The sequence below is a fragment of the Budorcas taxicolor genome, chromosome 3, assembly GCF_023091745.1.
Source record: "Budorcas taxicolor isolate Tak-1 chromosome 3, Takin1.1, whole genome shotgun sequence".
Lineage (NCBI taxonomy): Eukaryota > Metazoa > Chordata > Mammalia > Artiodactyla > Bovidae > Budorcas > Budorcas taxicolor.
In genome coordinates this window covers 51,710,758-51,731,698 of record NC_068912.1, presented here as the reverse complement: position 1 = coordinate 51,731,698, position 20,941 = coordinate 51,710,758, and the positions used below count along the sequence as shown (strand labels likewise).

The following is a 20,941-nucleotide window of genomic DNA, read 5'->3' as shown; positions in this document are numbered from 1 at the left end:
AAATAGCACATGTGAGGATGTGGAGAAATTGGAACCCTTAGATGGTAGGAATGTAAAACAATGCTGCTGCTGTAGAAAACAGTATGAGATTCCTCAAAAAATTAAAAATTTCCATACAATTTTTAGCAATTCCACATCTGCACTTGCGGGGATATACCCCTACGAATTGAAAGCAGGGTCTTGAATAGGTATTTATTTGTTGTTTAGTCGCTAAGTCGTGTCCGACTTTTTTTGCGACCCCATGGACTGTAGCTCACCAGGCTTCTCTGTCCATGGGATTTCCCAGGCAAGAATACTGGAGTGGGTTGCCATTTCCTTCTCCAGGGGATCTTCCTAACCCAAGGACTGAACCTGCATCTCGTGCATTGGCAGGTGGATTCTTTACCAGTGAGCCACCTGGGAAACCCATATATTTTTTTTTTTATAGCAGCACTATTCACAATAACCAGAAGGTGGAAACTATTCAAGTGTCTGTCAGTGAATGAATGGAGAAACAAAATGTGTATACATACCATGGGATATTAAGATGAAGGAAATTCTTACACATGCTACAATATGGATGAACCTCAGACCTTATGCTAAGATAGATAGTGAAGTGAAAGTCACTCACTCGTGTCCAACTTTTTGCAACCCCATGGACTATACAGTCCATGAAATTCTCCAGGCCAGAATGCTGGAGTGGGTAGCCTTTCCCTTCTCCAGGGAATCTTCCCAACCCAGGGATCGAACCCAGGTCTCCTGCATTACAGCCAGGTTCTTTACCAGCTGAGCCACCATAAACAAGTCACAAAAAGACAAATACTGTGTGGTTGTACTTCTATTGTACAAATACTTACATTGTACAAGTACTGTGTGATTGTACTTATATGAGATTACTTATATGAGATTGTACTTATATAAGATTACTGGAGTAGTCACATTCGTAGAAACAGAAAGTTAAACAGTGGTTGCCAGGAGCTGGAGAGAGGGGAGATTTAGCAATTGTTTAGTGTGTATAGTATGGAGTTTCAGTTTTGTGAGATACACAAGTTCTGATAAACAAGTTGAGATAAGTTGCTCAAAAATATGAAAATACTTAATGCTTTTGAAGAGTATGCTTAAAAAGAGTTAAGATAGTAAATTTTATGCTGTATGTATTTTGCCACAATTCTACAGCAAGAGTTGAAAACTAACACTGCTTTAATGCAATATGTGTGTGTGTTTGTGCATATACTGGCTAAATGTTAACACTGATCTCTAAAAATGGACAATTTATTTACTAATCATACTTTTCATTTTGCTGATACACTTGGTAGTACCTTTGCTCTTTTATCCTTAAAGTAATATTGTTGTCTAGGGATGTTACATGGGACTTGCCTGGTGGTTCAGACAGTAAAAGCGTCTGTCTGCAATGTGGGAGACCTGGGTTCGATCCCTGGGTTGGGAAGATTCCCTGGAGAAGGAAACAGCAACCCACTCCAGTACTCTTGCCTAGAAAATACCATGGATGGAGGAGCTTGGTGCAGGATACTGTCCATGGGGTCACAAAGAGTCGGGCACGACTGAGCTACTTCACTTGGTCACTTGGTCACTTGGGATGTTACATACCATCTCTCTGAAATATTCATGAAGCTCTAAACTATTCTGTGTTAGTTTTAGTAATATGCGCTGAACAGTAGCATTTTAACATTAGTCATTTTTCTTCCTAATAATTCACTTTTAAAATAAATCACTTTAAATTAGCCAGAAAAATTCCTTTGCCTTTCTCCCTTCGCTAATTAATAGTTGTAGAATAAACTGTATACTCACGTTACCTTTAACATTCCCTATTACTTCTTTTTTTTTAAACCAGGAATTTATAGACTTTTCCTGCTAAGACCTCAATTTGTGTTTAAGAAAGGCAGAAAGAAATTACTGTAAAACATTGGAGTAACTTAAATCACCCAAAATGAAGGCATACATAATGAAACAACTTTTAGTACTTATATAGAAAAAGGTTCGTGTTTGTTTTTCAAATTGAATAATTTGGTTTTTTTTTCTCTTGCTGTCCTAATCATGATATGCTTTAAAATATGAAATCTACTTTTGAAGGAAACTCTTCTATTCCTATAGAAACCATTTTAAAGGTGCTTTGAAAATAACTCAGTTTTTGTTGTTGTTTTGTTTTGTTTTGTTTTTAACAGGATATGTACCTGTAGACAACACTAGAATATAAGGATTTGAAGCAGTTGAGAATGTCTCTGCCAAGTCGACAAACAGCTATTGTTAACCCTCCACCACCAGAGTGTATAAATACTAAGAAAAATGGGCGATTGACGAATCAGCTGCAGTATCTACAGAAAGTTGTCCTGAAGGCTTTGTGGAAGCATAGTTTCTCCTGGCCTTTTCAGCAGCCTGTGGATGCTGTCAAACTAAAGTTGCCTGTGAGTGTGTCTTATGTTTGTTTAAAACAAATAAAGCCCTGTAAATGTCCACTGACAGACTAATATTATGAAATATATTTAATAAATTATTTGGCACCACTAAAGAATATCCCAATGAATATTTTTTCCTTAGCAAAAAAACTTATTTTTCTGAGGATTGAAATTCTCATTTTAGCAATTTCTGGTAAATTATAAGTATATGGTTTCTTGTTTATAGCATATGTTCTTGATTTTTGACGTAAGGTTGTCTTAAATGTCCCCTTCCTTCTCCAAGAAGTCACTCTTGACAATTCCTGGCAGACTCAGGTGCTTCACACACAGAATTCAACTTTAGGTCTTATATTAGAAATTTTTGTGCCTGCTAAGTCGCTTTAGTTGTGTCCAACTCTTTGGGACCCTATGGACTGTAGCCTGCCAGGTTCCCCTGTCTATGGGATTTTCTAGGCAAGAATACTGGAGTGAGTTACCATGCCCTCCTCCAGGGGATCTTTCCAACCCAGGGTTCAAACTCAGATCTCCTGCATTGGGAGGCAGATGCTTTACCACTAGCACCACCGTTTAGCCATCTGATAGTAGAATGCTGAAGAATTTGTAATATAACTAGTAAACTGTGGAGCCGAGATTGTACTCATAAATCCTAGTTTCTTTTTCTTCATGCCGTTTACTTGTTATTTTCCAGGATGGTTCTACTCTTTTATTATTTTGTTATGCATTCTATTTTGTTATTGGCTTTTGTTTTTCTTCTCTCTGAAGAAAAATGTCATGGTAATCACCTTTGTTTCTAATCACAAAAGGTTTTATTTCCATATTATGGCTTTTAAAGGTAATCAATTTCTGTCTCTAATTACAGGTGTATAGTTTCTTAAAATTCTTTATGTACCAATTGTTGTGAATTCATTCTTACAACTAACATTTAGAATTTCTTCTTATACCATAGGATTATTATACCATTATAAAAAACCCAATGGATTTAAATACAATCAAGAAGCGCTTGGAACATAAATACTATGTGAAAGCTTCGGAATGTATAGAAGATTTCAATACAATGTTCTCAAATTGTTATTTATACAACAAGGTCTGTAAGCCTTATGCCATACATGCTAATTCTTTGCTTTTACATAGAGGAGATGTATATAAATAAGTGTGTTGATTTCAAATTTCAAGTCTTGATTTGGGGTACATTACATATTTGTCAAAATACTGTTTTTCACTTGATTTTCTAATTTGCACATAGCAGTATTTGTCCATTTTGCTATACTTTTGTCTGAATAGCTATAATGGCTTATTATGTTTTTATCTGTGAGTAGAGTAAAGCGTTATTTCAAAATGTTCTCATCTACGTTTCTGCCATTTTAGTTATAAGATGAATGATAAATCTTATTATACACTAAACTTAGTTAAATTTTTATGGTATGGATTGCTAGCTATAACCTAAGAAGCCAAATGAATGATGTACTTCTAAAATTCATACAAATTAACTTAAACTTCAGACATGTTCTCTTTTCTCCCAGCAGTAGTATTTGTATTTGTGTTAATGTACTAGCCTGTATGATAATATATGTGGACATTGTGAGCTGAATCTTCACTTTTATTTTCACCCATAAAATCGGATTTGTGTATTCAGTTTTCCTCCATATAGGATTCCTGTTTCCCTGAGTACAGCATCTTTTTCAAATGGTCCTATCATATCTAGAAATTTTTAATTTATATCTCATTTATTCAGAATCACTAGTGACACTGAAATGTAATAGAAATGTTGGTTTGAAAAAAAAAATGTTGGTTTAGTTTCCAAGGTAATCATCAGTGCCACCTTATGTGTAATAGATTTAAGACTATAGTCAATATGAATTTTTTAAAAAATCATAACTAATAGTGTTCTGACAATACCATTGGTAAATTCATTTTAACAATTCTAAAGAGTCCACTTACATTTAATTTTTTAAAAGAAAGTTCAGTAATTTTCCTGAACTGTTAATAGCTAACTTAGAAATGTGTCTCCACTTTAGGCTTTTGCTTTGTAATTTACTTTTTTCTCAGTAGTCAAGTAAAGCAAGTTGAAGACTTCTAAGCAGATAGTTAAGATTTAAAAACTTAGTTCTACAGTGTCACTTTAATGCTTAGTTAATTGAAAATTGAATCACATCAAGTCAAACTATGAGGTACTTTCCACAGCCATGAATATGTTTTGTTTGTAACCTGTTTGTAAGGTGGAAATTAATACTTTTGTGTATAAGTAAGATTGGTTGGATTATAACCCTCTAGTGCCCAGAAAGGCATCCCCAGTCCTTTTTAGAAGTTAAAGGGGTAGGATGATAGAATTTTAAGTGTGAGCCGCTGTACTGTTTTCTAAACTTAATTTAGAAGCAATAAATACTGTCTAAGAGTACTATCAAATTTGACACAGTGGCCATACTGTGTAAACTTACATTGCATTTTGTGTATTTTCTAGCCTGGAGATGACATTGTTCTTATGGCTCAAGCTCTAGAAAAGCTGTTCAGGCAGAAATTATCTCAGATGCCACAAGAAGAACAAGTTGTGGGTGGTAAGGAAAGAATAAAGAAAGGTAAGCAAGAAAAAGTTTATGTTCTCTTTCTTTCTCTGTCATATATATTTGAATGCTTGTGTGTGTGTGTATAAGTATAATGACTGGAACTAAATAGTAAATCCCTGGGACTTCCCTGGTCCAGTGGTTAGGATTTGGTGCTCTCACTGCCAGAGGAATGAGTTTGATCCCTGGTGGGAGAACTAAGATCTTGCAAGCAATGCAGTGCTGCGAAAAGTAAATAAATCCCTGAAAGGAGATAGACATCTAGAAGTCCTTTTACATCCTCTTATATTGGTATAAAATGTCCCTTTAAACAATCTGAACCTTGAGCACAAAGATGGCTGTCATAATGACTGTCATACGAGATTAGGATTACATAGATTATGGCCTTGCAGCCAGGTTTCCTATAGAATAGTGCCTTTCACATTGTTAATGTTGTTGGTTAGTTGCTAGGCTTCTTTGTCCATGGGATTTCCCAGGCAAGAACAGTAAAGTGGGTTGCCTTTTTCTTCTCCAGGGGATCTTCATGACCCAAAGATTGAACCCACATCTGCTGCACTGGCAGGTGAGCTTTACTGCTGAGCCACCTGGGAAACCCTATGCCATTCACATAGTGAGCACCAAATAAATCCTAGTTGCAATTGCTATTTCAATGGATCATGTATCTGTGTTGTATTAATTAAGAGGGCCAAAATTGCCAATAATTTCTGTACCAAAAGATCACCGAGCTAAGAATGAAAAGTTGCTGTTGGGTTTGAAAATTCTCATTTTCTAATTCTTAACTCAAAACTCTAGGAGGGAGGGGAATTTCCCTGGTGGTCCAGTGGTTAAGACTTTGCTTTCCAGTGCAGCAGGTACAGGTTTGATCCCTAAATGGGGAGCTAGGATCTCACATGTCTTGTGCCCCAAATAACATAAAACAGAAGCAATATTGTAACAAATTCAATAAAGATTTAAAAGTGATTCACATAAAAAAATTTTTTAACTTTAATGGGAAGTGTTTGACAGCTAATATCATAATATTTAAATAAGAAGTTATAAAATTAATCTTAAGTGTTCAGAAGGATTATTGAAAGAGGTAAACCAAGATTGTCACAGTTCAAATGTTGGTTTATCTTTGGGTCACTGAAGCTATAAATCTTGGTTAAGTTCTGTAATCATTCCATGTTTCTTCATCTGTGATATCTGGAAATGATTTAGTTTTCATTTTTATAAATATTTGTAAGGTATATGTTGAGTGACTGGGACATAGGAAACTTGTTCCACTTCAGGGGACGGTTGCGGTTGTTTTATTGATAGTATGATATACTTTTTTCCTAGTTGTTAATAGATCTTTAGGGTGGATCATAACTTATAGCTTACTTTGGTCCATCCTGTGAGATAGATACTTACTGATTAATAACTTATTATTTTATTCTTATTTTTGAAGATTGATCTTAAGTCTTACAGAATAAGCCTAAGCATTATAAAACTTCTTAAAATAATAAGGCAGTGCATTAGAAAAACCATCAGGTAAAATTACACATAGCATGTGCTGTGGTTCGAGTGAGAAATTGACTTGCACTGGAAAAGCTGCAGAAGGCTTTAGAGGTGATAGAACTCAAGTTTGGGAAGGTGTAGATTTCCAAGTGACTTTCAGTAGAAGCTTTCTATTGCTTAAGTCATGTTATTTTTTTTATGCATGTTGGTAGGTAAACTGCCATATGATGGTAGCTAGTCTAAATAATGTGATTACATGTTGATACTTTATGGCAAAGAAAAAACTTTGCCATAATTGAATTGGTGTTGATTTATTGATTGAACAGATATTTAGGTACTTCTTATGTACCAAAACACTATTCTGTATTAGAGTTTACATTTTAGTAGTGAAAGAGATACATACATGATAGGTTCAAAGAACATTCCAGACAGAGAGGTCAACTAGGGCAAACTCCTATAGCACGATCCTTTTCTCTTTTGTTACTTTGGGCCATTGCCTTCATTTATGATCTGAATCTTGCTTCCCTCCTTACTTTCTTAAGGATTTTATTGCTTTGGTTATCCTGTTTCATGCATCATTAATCTTTCATTCTCTATCAGGTTAGTTTTATTATGCTATAAATATGCTCTAGTATTTTATCTTTAAAACTCACCTTTTCCCTGTATCCTTCCTGTTTTTTTGTTTTCTTCTTACAGACTCATGAACACACTTCAGTATAGGTTCTAGCCATACTACATACATCACTAAAAAGGTTCTTATCAGTAGTCTTTACGTTGTGAAATTTAAGTAATATTTTTCTATTCTTATTTGTCAGTGTTTGCTTTAGAAGGCTACTGTCTCTTGAAATGCCTTTGTTTCTTGGTATATATTAGTTCTGTGGGTTTGCTTTCCATTCTGTAGTCCTCTTGGCCTTATCAATCTCTATTGAGGTATTTTTCAGGGCTTGGTATTAGGTATACTTTTCCTAAATTCCATCTGTGTTCTATTAACTCCTAGATTTATAGGATTTGGGGAGTTAGAGATTCTTATATATTGTATGTCAAATATGATAATAGCATGGAAAAAAGTGAACTATTGACTGGTGGAATAGAGAAAGGGGGTTGTTTTATATAGGTTGGCTGGAGAAGGGAAGGTCATATTTGAGAATTTGAGTAAAGCCTGAAGGAAATGTTGAAGTGAACCATAAGGCTGTCTCCTGACAGGTGGAACAAATAGTCTGCTTATGCTTACCAGACTTGAGGACAGCAGGCCAGTAGTCTGGAGTGAAATAAGTGAAGGGGTAGGATGATAGGAAAAAGAGGTTGGAAGGAGAGCAGACATATGGGGAAAAGGGTAAAGAGGTCTTATGGGGTCCTGAGAAACCATTGTGAGGACTTTAGCTTTTACTTGGAGGAAAAGTTAGAAACCATTGGGCATTGAGCAGAAGTGTCTCAATCTTATTTGAATTGATTGTTATTTTTGAGAATAGAATACAAGATGTAAAAAGCAGAAGGAAAGAAGGCCTCTTAGGATGCTAGTGCAGTAATGCAGGGTTATTACCACCTGTAATACTTGAATTCTGGATAAGAAGATAGAGCAAAAGTTTGCTGATGGATTGGAAATGGGGTTTGAGAAAGAGAGTGGAGTCACAGATGACTCCAGTGTTTCTGACCTGAGCAATTAGAAGAATAGAGTTAACCCTGATGGAAGGATGGGCGTTTGAAATATAGTCATGCCTCGAAATCATGAGGGACAGGTTCCAGGACCCCTCCGTGGATACCAAAATCTTTGGATGTTTGGGTTCTTTATATAAAATGGCATAGTACAGTGGTCCTTCATATCCATGGGTTGCATCTGAGCATTGTATCCAAGGAGGGTTGAATCCGCATGTACGGAACGTGTGGATCCTGGGTACTGATTGTAATAGATTTCAGAGTAATGTGATCCAGATGTCTCCAGTTAGCACTCTTTGGGAACATACAGGACAACAAAACATGTACAGATATTCCTTTGATGACAGAATCATGTTCACATCTGTTCTGTGTCAGCCAGTGATGGACTAACATGCAGAGCATTCTGAAGACCTCACACAATACCATGTAGTTGTCTCCAGTGTGTCTGAAATTTTTGCTCAGGTTTACAGCTACATAAAGCTAAAATCACAAAAGTTGAACTAAATGTATTAAAGTAGGATGCTAAGAGAAAAATTGCTTTATGTCTTACTCAGATACTAACTCTTGTTCACATTTTACTAGGTACTCAACAGAATATGACAGTTTCTATTAAAGGAAAACAGTCCCCCAAAGCGCTGGGAAAACTGCTTCCACAGCAAGTAATTCCTTCTGTATTTCCTGAAATATCTGTTTCTCCTTCAAACCTGGCACAAGGTGCTCCACTCAACACTGTCTCACAAACAGTCACCCAGGTAAGTTTACTTTCACTTTAAAATGTTTCAGTGTAAGTTTGTTTTTGTGATCTATACCGTTTTTTGAAGTTGATAGAAAAATTGGTCTTAAGCATACAGCAGTTGGACTTCCCTCATAGCTCATTTGGTAAAGAATCTGTCTGCAGTGCAGGGAGACCTGGGTTCAATCCCTGGTTCGGGAAGATCCCCTGGAGAAGGAAATGGCAACCCACTATAGTATTCTTGCCTGGAGAATCCCATGGACAGAGGAGCTTGGCAGGCTACAGTCCATGGGGTCGCAAGAGTCAGACACGACTTAGCAACTAAAGACAGAGAGAGATACAGCAGTCAAAAGTCTTTTTGTCTGTACACATTTTGTGAACGGAGACCTGGGGTGCAAACCAGATTCTTAGGTAGAATCTGAACTGATTTATTATCTCTGTAGTATTAGTATCAGTTGTCTAGCTACTTTTTGGTGTGTGAGGGGTGTAACTTTTATTGGTTCACAACTTGGTGGGTTAACAATTTTCTTTTTAAAATTGTGTACCCTAGCTGATTTCAGGTATTCAGAAACTTTTTTTTTTTTAATATAACCATGACTTTTCCCCACCTTTCGTTGGTCTCAAAGTTGACCACACAATTCTTTGGGATGTGGGAAGGAAATATTTGAACTATTTATTTTACCTATGAACAAAAATTAACTTTTCCTAAAAACATAGATGACCTGGTGCTAAATATCATTTCATTTTTTTAACTGATAAGGGTAATGATCATAGTTTGAAAACTGTTGCTCTGAATGTCACCTTAAATATAATCTTGTTTTCAAATTGTTTCACTTTAGGTTACAAAGGGTGTGAAGAGGAAAGCAGATACAACAACTCCTACAACTTCAGTAGTTAAAGCAAGTGGTGAATCTTCCCCAACACTTACAGAAAAAAAATCAGGGAAAATGCCACCTATAAAAGAAAATATGCTAAAGAATGTTTTGCCGGATTCTCAGCAACAATATAAAGTTTTAAAGAATGCTAAAGTAACCGAACAATTAAGGCACTGTAGTGAGATTCTTAAAGAAATGCTTGGAAAGAAACACTTGTCATATGCATGGCCCTTTTATAATCCTGTTGATGTTAATGCTTTGGGACTCCATAACTACTATGATATTGTGAAAACCCCAATGGATCTTGGAACCATCAAGGTAAATGTTGTCTTAATAAGAGGAACTTCTTTTCTTGACTATAAAAGTAATCTTGTCATCATAAAGAAATTTAAAATTCAGAAAAAGATAAAAAATCACCAGTCATACCACCTGAAGTAAATGATGGGAACATTTTTAAATAATGGGAACATTTTAAAGTGTGTCTTCTTATTTTCTTCAGTTCAAGCACATTCTTGGTTATTTTACCACAGTGTTTGAGTTATAGAATGTAATATAACTCTGTACCCTAAACTTTCACTTTGTAGATATTTTATTGTTATATATTTAAAATATTTTTAATTTGCATAATTATAATACAAAAAAGTTTTTTGGCGAGGCATTTATATGGTTTCCAATTCTCTGCCAGGTAAGTTTTCTTTATTGCTGATTTGGAAACTTTAAATTACTGGGAATATTTAGTTATGTATATTTATTTTAGGGAAACTACTAAAAGAATAGAACTATACCATTTTCAAAATGATGCATTATCTCAGTGTTCTTCCTAAATGACTACTCATTGTACTCCCTGTTCTTTATTATTATCTGGAAGTTTGGTTCTTCTTTTATTAAATAAACACAGTTTTATTTTATTTCATCATCAACATTTTTTGTGAACATGTTACTAACTTTTGTGCTCACCCTTATTTCTTGCTTCTTACTCTTTCCTGTCTTGGTTTTTCTTTTTGCTGAAGTGCAAGCTTTAGTGGTTCATCCATGAGCATTTATAGGTAGTAAACTCTTCATAGTTTTTTCTCTGAAAGTATCTGTGCTTTGTCTATTCTTGAATGGTTCCTTAACTATGACATTCTAGAACTAGTTATTTTCCCCAGCACTAGGACAGTATCTTTTGGCATTTATTGTTGTTGTTAGGAAGTCTGCTATCAGTCTGCTTGCATCCCTTTGTAGATAATCTCTTTCCTCTCTCCAACTGTGTGTTTAATTGTATTCTTCTTGATTGGAAATTAGCACTTTCAAGATGAAGCTCATTTTTTAAGTTCTGAAAAAACAACTAACCATTCAGTTCAGTTCAGTCGCTCAGTCGTGTCTGACTCTTTGCGACCCCGTGAATCGCAGCACACCAGGCCTCCCTGTCCATCACCAACTATCGGAGTTTACTCACACTCGCATCCATCGAGTCAGTGATGCCATCCAGCCATCTCATCCTCTGCCGTCCCCTTCTCCAATCCCTCCCGGCATCAGAGTCTTTTCCAATGAGTCAACTCTTCGCATGAAGTGGCCAGAGTACTGGAGTTTCAGCTTTAGCATCATTCCTTCCAAAGAAATCCCAGGGCTGATCTCCTTCAGAATGGACTGGTTGGATCTCCTCGCAGTCCAAGGGACTCTCAAGAGTCTTCAAAAGCATCAATTCTTTGGCGCTCAGCTTTCTTCACAGTCCAACTCTCACATCCATACATGACCACTGGAAAAACCATAGCCTTAACTAGATGGACCTTAGTCGGCAAAGTAATGTCTCTGCTTTTGAATATGCTATCTAGGTTGGTCATAACTTTCCTTCCAAGGAGTAAGCCTCTTTTAATTTCATGGCTGCAGTCACCATCTGCAGTGATTTTGGAGCCCAAAAAAATAAAGGCTGCCACTGTTTCCACTGTTTCCCCATCTATTTCCCATGAAGTGATGGGACAGTTCAAAATACGCTTTTCTACTTATTCCCCTAATACTTAAGCTAATTCAGACTGAAAGGTCATGAAACAGTACCTGAAATAGGTAAACCTGAGCTGAGTCTTAAAGGGTAAGTAGGACTTAGTAAGTTACAGAACATTTCAGGCAGGGGAAGCAACTTGGAACGCCCTGAGGTAATTAAAAAAAAAAATTCCAGAATACAATATTTAAGCCAACATGAATGTAACATAAAAAAGTGATTAGGAGGAAATGAGTCTGGAGGGAAACTGGGACTTGAACATGAAAAGCCCTCATCGTAGAGGCCTAGAGCTGGCATTAAACGTGAGGGTTATGTCCGCATATTTGTTTCCTATAATGACTTCTCTAGTAACAGTGTGAAGACTGGGTGATGAGGCTATTAAAGAATTCCAGGGATAAGAAGATAGTGACTTTAATTTAGTTCTTTGAAATCATTCCAAATTGCCAGTGATCGGAGTGGTAGAAAATTATGCTTCTTGTTTAGTTTTGTGTTTTTTAAATTACAAATAAAGTCTGGCATGCTATATTTGTTTATTGGCCTTTTGTATTTGTTCATAGATTTTATGTTAATATACACTTACTTTTCCCAGCAGTTACAGGATTTTCTTGTCTGATCATTTCTCATTTTATAGTAACTGCCTCACTGGCTACTCTACATCCTCACTGTTCTACCCACTTTATATGCAGCTACCTAAAAATGTAACCCATCCTGATATTTCTCCTGTTCAGTTTTTAATGTCTTTCCATTCCCAGGAGAATTTTAATATTATAAACCTTTCATTTAGATGTTCAAGGCTGATTTAAGGAGTTTATTTACTCATTGTTTTGCTACAATCAAACTAGTCTATCCTAGATTATCTGGAAACACTCCATTTTTCCCCTGCTTTTGTGATTTTTGTTTCTGTTCTTTTCTTTACTTGGAATGTCCTCCTTCATCTCTACTTGTCAAAATTCATTGGATCTTTTTCAAAGTCTAAAAATACAAAACGTGTAGCAGAGTTTTAATTTTGTCAAATCTGGATGGTGGGTATCTGGTTTTGGTATTACCTATTATTCTCTTCTATGTTGGAATTATTTTATAATATAAACACTTAATATAGGTACCCAAAATTCTGTAATTTTTTAATTTAGGCAAAAATGGATAACCAGGAATATAAAGATGCATATGAATTTGCTGCAGATGTTAGATTAATGTTCATGAATTGCTATAAGTACAACCCTCCAGACCATGAAGTGGTTACAATGGCAAGAATGCTTCAGGTGAGTTTTTACTTGCATTCTGAAAGTGAGTTTCTTCTGAACATAGCTTAAAATGTTTCATAACTCATGAGATAAAAAATAATACCCCTTACCCCCACCAAGTAGTAAAGCATAATTTGTACTTTTAAAATTGTGGGGGTGGGTTGTTTGCTTTATGAGGTATAGTATCCATTAGTAGTGAATGTTTTAATGAAGCTGCCCTATATATAGAAGACATTGGGGAAATACTAGTGAAGAAAGGACAGTAGATATCTGAGACAGAGTTGACTGGAGTCAGTGTCCCATTCAATGAGCCTGAACAGAAGGCTCAAGGACTTTTGAGGCTGAGTCATTGGGAATTAGTAGAATGATGCAGTCACAGGGCAGAAGATCTGAAAAGAAGTCCCCCAGTTAATCTGAAAGATCTGTCTTACCTGGAAAAACACAAAAGTTGCTAAGATTGGTAGTCAGGGAAGCATGAGGTCTTAACTATATTTCTGGTAAATCTTTTTTTTCCTCCACTTTTATAGAGATATAATTGACATTGCATTAGTTTAAGGTATATAAGATTATGATTCAATATATGCATACACTGTGAAATGATTACCACAAAGAAAACAAGAGTTCTCATCAACATATGACACTGAGGGAATTTCCTGGCAGTTCAGTGTTTAGGACTCCACCACACTTTCACTGCCAGGGGCTAGAGTTCAGTCCTGATTGGGGAACTGGGATACAGCAAGTTGCACAGTGCAGCCGAAAAAAGTGACACTGAAATGTGCATTTTCTTAAAAGATGTTCTTGCTGCATTAAATCAGAAATGCAGAGCTCTTAACAGTGTCATTTTCCATTATAGGATGTTTTCGAAGTGCATTTTGCAAAGATCCCAGATGAACCTGTTGAGAGTATGCCTGTATATTACATCAAAACAGATACCACAAAAACCCTTGGTAGAGAAAGCAGTAGTGAAGCTTCTTCTGAAGATAACTCTTCTGGTGATTCTGAAGATGAACGAGTTCAGCGTCTTGCAAAGCTTCAGGAGCAGGTAGGTCATTTTACTGATAGAAGTTTTTATATTCTTCCTATGAGCTGCTGCTACTTGCTGATGATCTGTTATAAAATCCAGTTTGTAGATTAAAAGTAGATTAAAAGCTGTTATATCTAGATCGCTTAGCAACTGTGACTTTACTTATTGGCATATACTTAATGTTTAATAGTTTTTTCTACTAAAAAACCTATACATCTTAAAATTCTGTTATTTATATTACTAACCACAATGAGTTGATTCTTACTGAAACATTTATATAACATAACCTTGACAGTTTATGGGTGGGATCTTTATTTAACATTTGTTACCTTTTATGATAAAATGTTAACCTGCTATGAGTTCAATCCTGAAAAATCAGTGATTTAAGACTTAAGACTACCTGGAAAAATAATGATTCTTGGTCTGTTTTTAGATGAATATTTAAGTTTATGGGTTAAATATATAATATTCTTTGAAACACACCCTTCAAAATAATGAATTTATGAAATATCAGTCTGAAGTAAATGAATTTCATAAAGGATACTGTTGACTTTTGAGTGCCTTCATTTTTTTCTCCTCTCTTTATTTAGAATCATTAATGCTTAAAGCATTTTTCCTTTATTAGCTTGAAGCTGTTCATCAACAGCTACAGGTTCTGTCCCAAGTACCTTTTCGTAAGCTAAAGAGAAAGAATGAGAAGTCTAAAAGGAAAAAGAAAAAAGAAAAGATTGATAACAGAGATGAAAATCCAAGGAAAAAGTTTAAGCAAATGAAACTAAAGGAAAAACCCAAGCGCAAGTAAGTATCTTTAAATGATGCCTTATTAAGATAACATTTCTGAAATACATTTGATTAAATTTAACTTTTGTTACAGTCTGCCAAAGAAGAGGAAACCACAGGTCTTCACTATGAAATCTGAAGATGAAGATAATGCAAAACCTATGAACTACGATGAGAAAAGACAGTTGAGTTTGGATATAAACAAACTCCCTGGAGATAAACTTGGGCGAGTCGTTCATATAATACAATCCAGAGAGCCTTCATTGAGAAATTCCAGCCCTGATGAGATAGAGATAGACTTTGAAACACTGAAATCGTCAACACTGAGAGAGCTGCAAAAATATGTTGCTGGATGTCTAAGAAAAAGATCACTAAAACCTCATGGTATGTATTAGGAAGCAGTCTAGTATTTGTGTTGTACTCACTCTTTTGGTTGTACTCACTTTTTTTTTTCCCCTTCTAACTCACATAGGTAAGAGAACAATGAAGTCAAGAGAAGAACTTCATTCAGAGAAAAAACTAGAATTGGAAAAGCGGTTACTGGATGTCAATAATCAGTTAAATTCTAGAAAACGTCAAACAAAACGTAGGTATCTGTTTTTTGCTTGTTTGTTTTTTTAATTTACTTATTTATTTTTGGCTTCACTGGGTCTTAGTTGCTGTGCGTGGGCTTTCTCTAGTTGCAGCAAGCTAGAGCTGCTCTTCTAGTTGTGGTGCATGGGGCTCTTATTGTGGTGGCTTCTGCTGTTGTGGAGCACAGGCTCTAGGCACGCAGGCTTCAGTAGTTGTGGCTCATTGGCTCTAGAGCTCAGGCTCAGTACACAGTTGTGGTACACAGACTTAGTCACCCCGCAGCATATGGAATTTTCTGGAACCAGGGATTAAACCTGTGTCCCCTGCATTGGCAGGTGAATTCTTAACCATTGGACCACCAGGAAAGTCCCAGTAGCAGTTTTTAAAATGTTCCTGTGACAGTTTAACATCTGCCATTTTTAATGTCTTTTCTTCTTTTGTAGCTGAGAAAACTCAATCATCCAAGGCCATTGGAAGTGGTTCCCGACTGAGTGAAAGCAGCAGCAGTAGCAGCAGCAGTAGTTCATCAGAGTCTGAAAGTAGTAGCAGTGATTCAAGTTCTTCAGACAGCAGTGATTCCGAATCAGGTTAGCTTACTTCTGCTTGTGGGAAAATATTTCTCTTGTAATATTGAGACTTATAGTGTGAAAAAATGTTTGTTACTTACCCAGAATCTATGGTGGGATGCCACACTTATTTAATTGCATGTTGACAGTCTTACAACTTTTTCTTAAAAGAGATGCTGTGTAAAGTGAAACTTCTTATTATACATATGTGACCTACAGGCTTGTAATATTGCAAATAGGCTTGTACTGTTGAAAATAATTTACTAAAGGTGGGATAATATCAATATATAATTCAGATCTTAATAGCAAAAATATAAAAAAATAAAATGCTGATCTTCTTTTAATAAAATATTATTTGAGGACATCTTTTATTTTGCTATATCAAATCACTCTAATGTTGCAAAGTGCAGTGTTGTGACAATACATTCTGAATTGGATAATCATTTTGAATTAAGAAACCAGTCATCCTAGAAGTGGTGTGAAGCAGATTTTTTTTCACTCCAGTGTTTCCTTCACTGTAGGTTATCTTCTATTTGTAGAAAAATATACCTTAACTTCAGATTCTCAGTTATGCTAAAGTATGATATTACCTCATAGAGTTTATCATCAACTATATCAAGCGTAACTCATTCATTCATGTTTTGTTTGTACTCTTTCATTGACAGTTATGTAGTTGACAGGTAATTGTTGCCCTCAGGATATGGTCTTGGCAGAGGCATTCCAGCATTGTTCACCAAAAGGCGTATTCAAATACAGGACACTTATAGGCCTCAAATTTTGCTTTATTTTAAATAAGACATTTCTTGTTTGTCATGAGATTCAATTCTTTTTAAAACATCCCACACAAAATGTTGTCACATCAGGAATTCTTAGCATTTGTAAGAATATCCTTCTTATTTTGGTCTGGTATTAAGCATCTGCTGCCTTGCAGTACATTGTTTCACTTCTGGTTCTTTTTAGTTTGTAGTGCTGATGGCCTCATGTTGTTTAAGATTTATAAAGTATATAGTGGTAAACATCTTTGTTAGAATAAACAGAATTTTTACTTTTATTGAAATTTGTCATCCTAGAAAATTTTTTAATAATTTAGGACTCCGTATACATTATTTCCTTGTAGTTGACTTTTAAGCAAAACATGCTGGAAAACTCTTTAAAAGTATTTTAAATTGTGACTAGCATTTGTAATTTCATCTAATAAAGCATTTATTGCCTAAGAAGTTAGAGCACTTTGTCTTTTATTTATAGGATAAAACTCTTATTAAATTATCTAATTTTATATTGACTACTGATCAATAAAGACTTGAGTATTAGCAGAAAAGTACTTCAGAGTGCTTCAGTGAAGTACTTTAATTTGAATTATCAGTTTCTAATAGAATCTTACAATATGTTGCTTGAAGGAAAGAATGTCATCTACTGTGTTCTTAAAATAGTGTATTATGTGTTTTCCTAACTTTCAAACAGGATAACTCAGCCTCAGAATTCTAATTTTAAAGCACTATTGAATTTTTATTTTATGACTGACATTCTTGTTTGATGTCATCTTTTTCAAATAACGAAGTGTTTTTAAAAACACCTGTTAAAATCAAAGAAGCAAATTTTTACATTTCAGTCTACTGTATGGAGAGTATATAGATTTATGACACTAAGGTCAGTTTGTCTTCTAAAATGATAGGATAATAAGAGTTTTTGTTTTATGTTTGAAATTTTCATTGTTTTATAAACCAGCTATGTACTTCATTGGAAAAACAATATATATAAGTTGCAAATGCAATGCTTAACTTATGCAGTAATTAACTTTGCTTAATAAAATAGTAAATGAAGCAATAGGACCTTTTCTCCTATTAACTTCAGTTGTACCCTTAAAAATACTGTAAGGCTCTTGATTTCTAGTATATAAGTTAACATTTTCTTTAACTTTCCTGAGAACAACAAAAACTAAGTAAAAGCACTGCAAATTGTGAAAAATAATTAATTCAGGCTATATCATTAGCTATACCTATTTTAAAAATAAGCAAAGCATCTATCATTCTTAAATTATGCACATGATGTTATCAAGAAACAGATGGACAAACCCCAAGTCTTAAGTTTCACGGTGAGGGGAAATGGAGATCTGGAAAAAAAATAATTTGTGAAAATTGGGTATATTAGTAAAAGTTAACTGAAAATATAAGTAAGACTTTGTAACTTTAAAATTTATTGTGATTTGTCAAGAGCTGAAACTTTAAAAAGGAGTATCTCAATTATCAGAACTCGGGTTAAATAAGAGTTTGGATTATTCAAAATAGGCCATATGCATATAATTTCATTTCTTCAAAATTTTAGTAGTGGCATCTTTTCTGAAAGCTTCTGTGAGAAATTCTTCTCTGGTCTACGGCCATACCACCCTGAATGCACCTGATCTCATCTGATCTTGGAAGCTAACCAGGGTCGAGCCTGGTTAGTACTTGGATGGGATAATTTCTCCTCTGATAGAAGAATATTGATCTCCCGTAATTTTTCTTAATCTGTTTTTTAATACTTGTCTTTCTGGATTTTTATAGCAACTTCAGACCATATGCAGTTTTCTTAACCAAGTCACAATCAATTTGTTATCAAGGACAGATTTCTAAATTAATAGATCTCTAAATTAGATCTCTAATTTCTAAATTGCTTAACAGTATTGACTTAAAGTTCTCCTTATAGCTTTCTTGTATTATGAGTTGCTTTCTTTACTGCTGTATTATTCTGTTCTAGGTATATTAAAATGTTTTAACAGTGACATCTGAAAAACATTTATATGTTATAGATAGTGGTAGAGCTGTTTATTCCACATTAAATTGTTACGTTCTGCTGCTGCTGCTAAGTCACTTCAGCCGTGTCCGACTCTGCGACCCCATAGATGGCAGCCCACCAGGCTCCCCAATCTCTGGGATTCTCCAGGCAAGAACACTGGAGTGGGGTGCCATTGCCTTCTCCGTGTTATGTTCTATGTAATCTTAAATCTTATTTTATGCATGTTTGAAAAAATGGACTAATTCTGCTTGGGCTAATTAAATTGGATTAATTAAATGGAAGAGGAGTAAGTTACAAGGAAAGAGTTAATAATTCTTTATTATTTCAAATAAGATATTAAATCAGTTCTAAGAGCTGTCATGAAATTCCATATCTTTGAAAAACATAAGCAAGAAATCTATTGGCTGGAAGCAGTACTTAATTGCAAATTTCAGTGTGACTTGATATTGCCATTTAAATTATCTTCTTGAGTTACATTGGCATATGCAAATTATCATGTGCTGATAAGTCAAGAACAATGACGGGGAATTCCCTGGCAGTTCAGTGGTTAGGCCTCTGCACTTTTCACTGCCAAGGGCCTGGGTTCTATCCCTGATCAAGGAACAAGATCCCACAGCCATGAGGCATGGCCAAAAAAAATAATAAAATCCTATCCTATTTATATTTATGCCAGTGATTAAACATTGGCATAATATAAAACCTTTCTATTTTTCATAACCCCAAATATCACATGGCAGATCAAAAGATACAAATAGGCTTGACAATATAAATGAATTCCAGATGCATATATCCTGTGTTAACTAGGCTATACTAGAATATACACACAAGCAATTGAGTTTTTTTAATATTCAACAAAGATTGGCTATCTTGAGTGATACAATGAGGAGTATTAACAGATTTAATAATACTGAGAAACCATCAGATGGAGCAGCTCATAGATAATACTGCTTTTTTGATTCTAACTTTGTAGGAAATAGCTTCAGGAACTGTCCAGATGTTAGCTCAAATACCTGACTAGTGTGGAATATAATACTTTTCAGGAATGATTATCATTTCAATTGTTAAAACAGTTATATACAAAGAAATTGAATGGTTATGGCAACAGTTCTTTACCTGATTAAGACAAAATGAATTTGTCACTTCATATTTTGGAATTTTTGCTTTTATTGGCTTCAGTGTAATGTTCTGAAAGTGAAATTTATGCAATTCCTTAAGTAACAGTTGTTCCTTTCTTTTTTTGAACTTTCTTAGTTACACTGACTTAAAAGTAGGAATAAAAGAATCATTTCTCATTTTAGCTATATAAGCCAGGTCTTCTGTAGAAGTGACAATGATGCAGTTTTTTTTTTTCATGCAAGCAAGAAAGGAAAAACTTGATTAAAGTTTAGATTTTAGTTTACCTTTTAAGGGGGAGGATGGTTTAGTAAATATAGGAAGTATGAAATGATGGATTCTTTACGAGCTGAGCCACAAGGGAATACTGAAGTGGGTAGCTATCCCTTCTCCAGTGGATCTTCTTGACCCAGGAATCAAACCAGGATCACCTGTATTGCAGGCAGATTCATTACCAACTGAGCTTCAGGGAAGCCATGAAATGACAGTTTGGAGTAATTTTTCACCCTTCAAGCTAGAAAGTTTAAGAGAAATGATTAGTATTCAGCATTTAAGTATTTTAAGCTTTCATTAATTTCTTATCAATTAAAGTGTTTTTAAAGCCCCAGAAGGATAAATTCAGGGACCCAGACTTGCTTAAAAACTTGTACATATTGAGGTCTGTATTTGAGCCAGGAGTCTTAGAAATAGGACACATTGTCATGTGCATTTTAAAAACTGGGTCTTACTGAATAAACAGGCTGTATAGAATAATGTTTTTCAACCTTGGCAGCAGTACATTAGAAATCACCTGTAAAACTTTAAAAACAGTGTCTAGATATGAACTGGAGAGTGGGACCAGATAAATACAGTGTCAAAGGTTCCATGTGACTAAAGTGCTGCCATGTTTGAGAACCATCAATCTAGGTGTTTTTGTTTGTTTCCACTTTCTAACTCTAGTTAAAATGACTTTGGTAAAAGGAAGAGACAGCTTATAATCAGTTCTATATTAAAATAAGTACCACACACTTAGATGAAAATGCTCAAAACATTCTTTGAAGGGGGCAAAATTTTTTTGTTCAAAGTGCTTGATTTTTATTTGTAGAACATTAGATGATAAACTTGGGCAGATTATTTAACATCTCTGGATATGCTTTCTTTCCAATAAAATAAGGAAATGACCTCCAATCACTTTTCTGTACCCAGTCCTTTATAACAGAAGTGTGA

The 20,941-nt window shown here is 35.0% G+C and overlaps 1 protein-coding gene across 1 annotated transcript in view; it reads left to right on the top strand.

Moving 5' to 3' along the window:
- Nucleotides 1-2,207: 2,207 nt before the first annotated feature.
- The window catches only part of BRDT (bromodomain testis associated), a 41,871-nt gene continuing 23,137 nt past the window's right edge, over nucleotides 2,208-20,941 (top strand). The window contains exons 1-11 of the mRNA XM_052637151.1: nucleotides 2,208-2,402; nucleotides 3,340-3,477; nucleotides 4,852-4,966; nucleotides 8,663-8,832; nucleotides 9,653-10,006; nucleotides 12,797-12,925; nucleotides 13,761-13,949; nucleotides 14,557-14,729; nucleotides 14,806-15,095; nucleotides 15,184-15,297; nucleotides 15,728-15,871. Of these exons, the coding sequence (XP_052493111.1) occupies nucleotides 2,214-2,402; nucleotides 3,340-3,477; nucleotides 4,852-4,966; nucleotides 8,663-8,832; nucleotides 9,653-10,006; nucleotides 12,797-12,925; nucleotides 13,761-13,949; nucleotides 14,557-14,729; nucleotides 14,806-15,095; nucleotides 15,184-15,297; nucleotides 15,728-15,871 (2,005 nt within the window). The 5' untranslated portion in view covers nucleotides 2,208-2,213. The remainder of the gene's footprint in view (nucleotides 2,403-3,339; nucleotides 3,478-4,851; nucleotides 4,967-8,662; nucleotides 8,833-9,652; nucleotides 10,007-12,796; nucleotides 12,926-13,760; nucleotides 13,950-14,556; nucleotides 14,730-14,805; nucleotides 15,096-15,183; nucleotides 15,298-15,727; nucleotides 15,872-20,941) is intronic.